At 33.0% G+C, this 5022-nt stretch overlaps 1 protein-coding gene across 1 annotated transcript in view; it reads right to left on the bottom strand.

Annotated features, from left to right (window-relative positions):
* The window catches only part of LOC108360423 (uncharacterized), a 172293-nt gene that overhangs the window by 40160 nt on the left and 127111 nt on the right, over positions 1–5022 (bottom strand). Inside the window, exon 5 of the mRNA XM_017612694.1 lies at positions 1586–1832. Within this exon, the coding sequence (XP_017468183.1) occupies positions 1586–1832 (247 nt within the window). The remainder of the gene's footprint in view (positions 1–1585; positions 1833–5022) is intronic.

Here is a 5022-nt window from a genome sequence, read left to right as displayed (position 1 = left end):
TTAATGTAAAGCACACGCACATGTGTGTGCTATGCGTAGAGAAACTTATACACAAGGCGAATTTATATAAGGTGGTGTTACTAGCTCGGCTGATTTTGTGTATGTGTTTCGCCGCACGGCTTCTGATATCAAATTGAAAAATTTTGTTTGAATTTCTACACACACTCTTACAGATTTTGACAGTTTATGGCGCCAAAGCAAAAACAAAATACATGTAAATATTTGTTTTTGTACGCCTGCTATCTTCTTCTTCTTCTTCTTTTTTGGCGCTGTAACCGCCTAAGCGATTTTGGCCGAGTTCAGCAAAGCACGCCAGTCGTTTCTCCTCATGGGCTGAAATTTGTACAAAAATCGGCTCACACACATGTGCATGTGCTTAATAACAAACAGCACACACTTTTCTGTGAGTAGAGTTTGTTTTCCACTTATGCACACACATATGTATGAGCAGTGAGTGCAAGTTGAATGTGTTTATGGCGTGTGTGTGAGCAGAGCATGTGTGTGCAAATACGAACCCTGTAGGAAATTTTTGAACGTTGCAAAAAGAAGTGTCATTGACATTGGTTATTGTGGTACACCAACTGTACATTGAATTATTGTACAAAAATATGATTCCTGAAAATTATAAAAATAATAAAATAAACTACAATACTCGCTAGTGTAATTTTTTAATTTTGCACGTTTCAAAAAATAAATAATAAGCATAGAAAATTAAAAATAATGCATTTTTATACCAAAACCGTGTAACGTTCAAATATGGGATTTGATATAAAACGTATGTTTCGTAAAACTGAAGTTTTATAAAGTGCACGCAATCATTCATTCATCGAAAGGGGTCAAAATCCAACTCATATCTTTTAAAACAGAATATTTGAATGCAATTTTTTTATATATTTATTGGTTTCCCTTCACAGAGTTCATTTGAACTTAAATGAGTCTCGTTTTTTTTTTTTTAAATAGGTAGTACCCATTAGCCGCGGAATCTACAATAAACTTCGTTCCTTTAATTGCAAGGAAAAACAATGTTGTCACGATTAGGATATTTCAATACAAAATGTTTACGGATATCTTAAAATTTGTTTTTGGTATTTATGGCATTTTAGCAATTATACTAAACAATTTTTATTGAACTTGAATCCGTTTTTAATGGAAAAATATTGTGGAAAAACAACAATAATTTACCCATAGCCACTATCACCACATCTCCTCATCAGACTTCTTCACCGCGGTCACTGGGGTATGGACCATTAGAAACGGCCTCAAGTTCAATATAAATTGTTGAGATCTTAAAATATTTTTTACCATTATTATCTTAAACTAAATGATGGCAAATTGTTATGCGTATTTCCTTCCCACAGGGAGGTTTAAACCCCCAAACACCCCTCCCACATACCTCCCGTCAACTTCTTGCGGTCGAACCTGTTAAAGACCGTTTTTACAGTGACGAGTTAACTCTCTTTCGGCAGTTAACTATAGGTTTTCAGTACAAAAATTTAAAGTTAACTGCCGAATTTGAGTTAACCCCCCACTGTGAAAACGGCACCAACAGTTTCTAACTAATGTTTACGATTTGTTTTGAGCTTACAAAAAGATACATATAACTAAATACTTTATATAAAAAAAATTACTCACATTTATGTAGATGAATGATAGGTTTATAAGGGCACTTGCCGTCAAAGATTCTTCGGATTTATTGTTGTGCACTTGTAACGTTTCAATCGCTTGACTGACATCATTCTGTCTCAAGTAAACCAAGGCTTTATTCAATTCCAGTTCATTGGCCAACCAAGCCAAATTAGAGGTTTTAATGACTTCAACACACCAGTTATAACCTGAAATGAAAGATTTACCAGGGACTGTAACAGTTATGAGTCGTTTCCATAAAACTATCTTCAGATTGTTACTTTATTACTTTTTTACCAAAAAGTCAAAAGAAACAAATTAATTTTTAACCTATACAATTAAATTCAACTAATGTGTTATTTTATGACTTTTATTTTTTTAACCATAAATAAAAATATTTTTCTGATAGATATTTCTTCTGCTTTTCGTGACAGTTATACTAGGACTTTTATTTTTCTGTCCTAAAATAAAAGTCCATGTATGACGGATAATTTAATTATCGTTGAAAAAAGCCACCTTAAGACTTTTATGTGTAGGTAAATATAATTAAAGTCCTTTATTTTAATTTCTGTGTTAAAATATTTTTTTTTAAGTTTTAGGCTAGTGGAATAGTCTATGAAGAGTTCATAGTTTTATATTGATAATATCCATTTCACTCTAGGTATATGTACATATCGATGGTCCTCTGCAATATCGACACAATTAAAAATTTCATATTTTTCGGTGAAACCAATTAAAGATTTTGTGTTTCGTAATTTAGCAATATTATTATTGCAGTAACTCTGTAGGGAAAACTTGTAAGCTTTCAAATTATGTCTTTTTCTAAAGATTTAGTAAGGGTTCGACTGAAAAAATACGAAATAAGTAAGAACTCCTAAGTAGCTAAACTAAAAGAACTCCACTAGTACTACTGAACAACGGCACAAAACGAAAAATATCGTATAAAAAATTACTAATTTCCTTACTGTAACTATGTGATGAACAACGACATAATACGAAAAATGTCGCTATTTCTCATAAAAATATCAACAGTTCACGATGTTTAACACCTTGCTAAATATATCTCATCAAAAGTTTTCGAAAACAAATTACAAAAAATTGTTGACTCACAAAAAAAAAGCATCTCGTCATAAAAAAAATATTTTTAAAATAGTTCTTGACAACGCCCAATTTTTTGAAACATGTTTTTTATAGAGAATTAAACAAGGATTACGATGGCGTAATTTTAAATCCCTAATTTACTGGTCTTCACTATGTAAATCTACTTCAAAGTGGTCAACTGTTAATAGATGAGTTAGCTTTAGGACAATCTTTACCATCTTGTATATAGAAATGTAAGCCCGCTTTAAAACGATGTTAAGAACCCGAGATATAACGATTTGAAGTAGTATATCATTAGTCAGAACTACAAAAAAATTCAAACTTTATCCGTTCACTTACAGATATGTTAGTGTTTGGCCGAGCTTCTCCTCAGGATAATATGCGCCCAGATAAAACAAACGCAATATTTTCACAGAGTCTTTATCACGGAATTCATAGAATATTCTGCTAATTAGCTGGGTGTGCGCATTTGTACAAAGGTAAGCAATTGCATGAAAATAAAGCCGCTAGAGAAACCAAGTAAAGTTTTGCAAATTGTTTTACGAATAAAAAAATATTTTGCTAATTAAATTAATTAACTGCGCATAAATTGAAAAATTTTCAAGTGACATTGCGTGATTACTTAAAATATTTGAACACAGGTACAGCTTTATATGCAAAAATACCATTTAACACAGCAATACAAATTTGGTGCTTTTTTGGGAAAATTTCGCTATTTTCAGTGTTTTGGTGCTTTTTTTAAATAAAAAACCTTAGCAATACTGATTACTAGCTTACCTTCATCGAGCGCTTTTTGCTGGGTTCGGGCTGCAAAAATGGGGGTAAAAATCAAGTTCTTGTAGTAGATGTGCATTTCTTATCTTTATAAAAAACAATTCATTTCTCCTCGTATCACGGTATTCTGGGACAAAATAAGGGGCTAAAGCTGTCTTTACAAGGGTCGATTTCTGTAGACTGGAAAATCGACTAGCCAAAGCAATTACATTTTACGGTTGAGATGTCATTTACACGGGTCGATTTTGGTTGAGCGACAGAAATCTACTAGAAAATCGACCCGTGTAAAGGCGCCTTAGCCAGCAATTATCATTAAAGTTAAAATGCCTTTAAGTGTATTTGCAATGGTGCTGTAGCTCACTAATATAACAAACGTGTCGATAAAAAGGTAAAATATAACTTTTAGTTTGCTACTAAAAACCCCACCTCCTTTCTATTTGAAGAGTAGATTCGTTGATGCAACAAAACGGATTTTCAGTTGAGCGGAGTAGAGGACTAGGTTTCAAATTATTTCGACAAAACGGAACAAATCTACTCCTATCGGAGCAAAGTCCGAACGATGGCTTATTGTGTATATGAGGAAAATTTACGCTCTTTGTTTGGTGCACAAAGTCAGTATTACCACCAGTGTTGCCAGGTTGCCGTTTTTAACGTCACTTGGACGTTCTTTGTATCTTGTTGACGTTTGGACGTTTTTTGTATAAAAAATGACGTTTTTAACTTCCTAGTAATTTTTCTGTATGCACAATATGTATTCGATGTATAGCGTACTATTTGCTTGTAGAGTAAGTACTTACGCTCACACTTTCGGCAAATTTGTTACTAAACCTTGTCAGTAAGTAAAACTGATTTTGAATCATTTTCTTAATAAATCAAGTGTATGTATAAAACGATTTTTATATTAACGATCTCAAACCAGTTTACAATAGTCGTATTCACAAAATTGTTGTCAACAGTCGTTGCTTAAGCTCATCTGCTGTTTTGCCAGAGTGCCAGGCCACTTGCTCACTTTGGTGAATACCACTAATGAGTTTTAAATGTGCTGTAGTGTGTAGTATGCAGTGTGACTTTTAAAGAACAAACAAGTCGAAGCAAACTAACCCAAATCATTTCACAATTCAACTCGCACAAATAAATATCAAATATCATTATCAAAAGACCTTGATGGCATTCTTTGTCACTTCAGTTCATTACCACTTAAACCATTTCACTTTCAATGCCAAGACCACCCAATGCCTGATTGCCGACAAAGCAGTCTTTGTCATCAACGGCATGGTCACCGCTTCCCCCCAACTTCTGACAAAATAAAGATCAATACAATTTACTCCGCTCACACTTGCGGTTATACTAAAATTAAAAATATTATTCTTTACATGGCGATCCTGCCAGTGTGCTTCGCACTATAGAGCACCAAAAAATAATTTTAAAAAATAAAAAGAGGCTTCATTTTGAGCCTCTACTCAAAAAAAAACAATAAGAGAAATTTCCAAAAAATTATAAAAATCCAAAAAATGAAATTTCAAT

This window comes from Rhagoletis zephyria, unplaced genomic scaffold, assembly GCF_001687245.7.
Source record: "Rhagoletis zephyria isolate East Lansing unplaced genomic scaffold, Rhagoletis_zephyria_1.1 Rzeph_scaffold_00568, whole genome shotgun sequence".
Classification (NCBI taxonomy): Eukaryota; Metazoa; Arthropoda; class Insecta; order Diptera; family Tephritidae; genus Rhagoletis; species Rhagoletis zephyria.
Note: the sequence above shows the minus strand (reverse complement) of the source record. Positions and strands in the feature narration are given on the sequence as shown.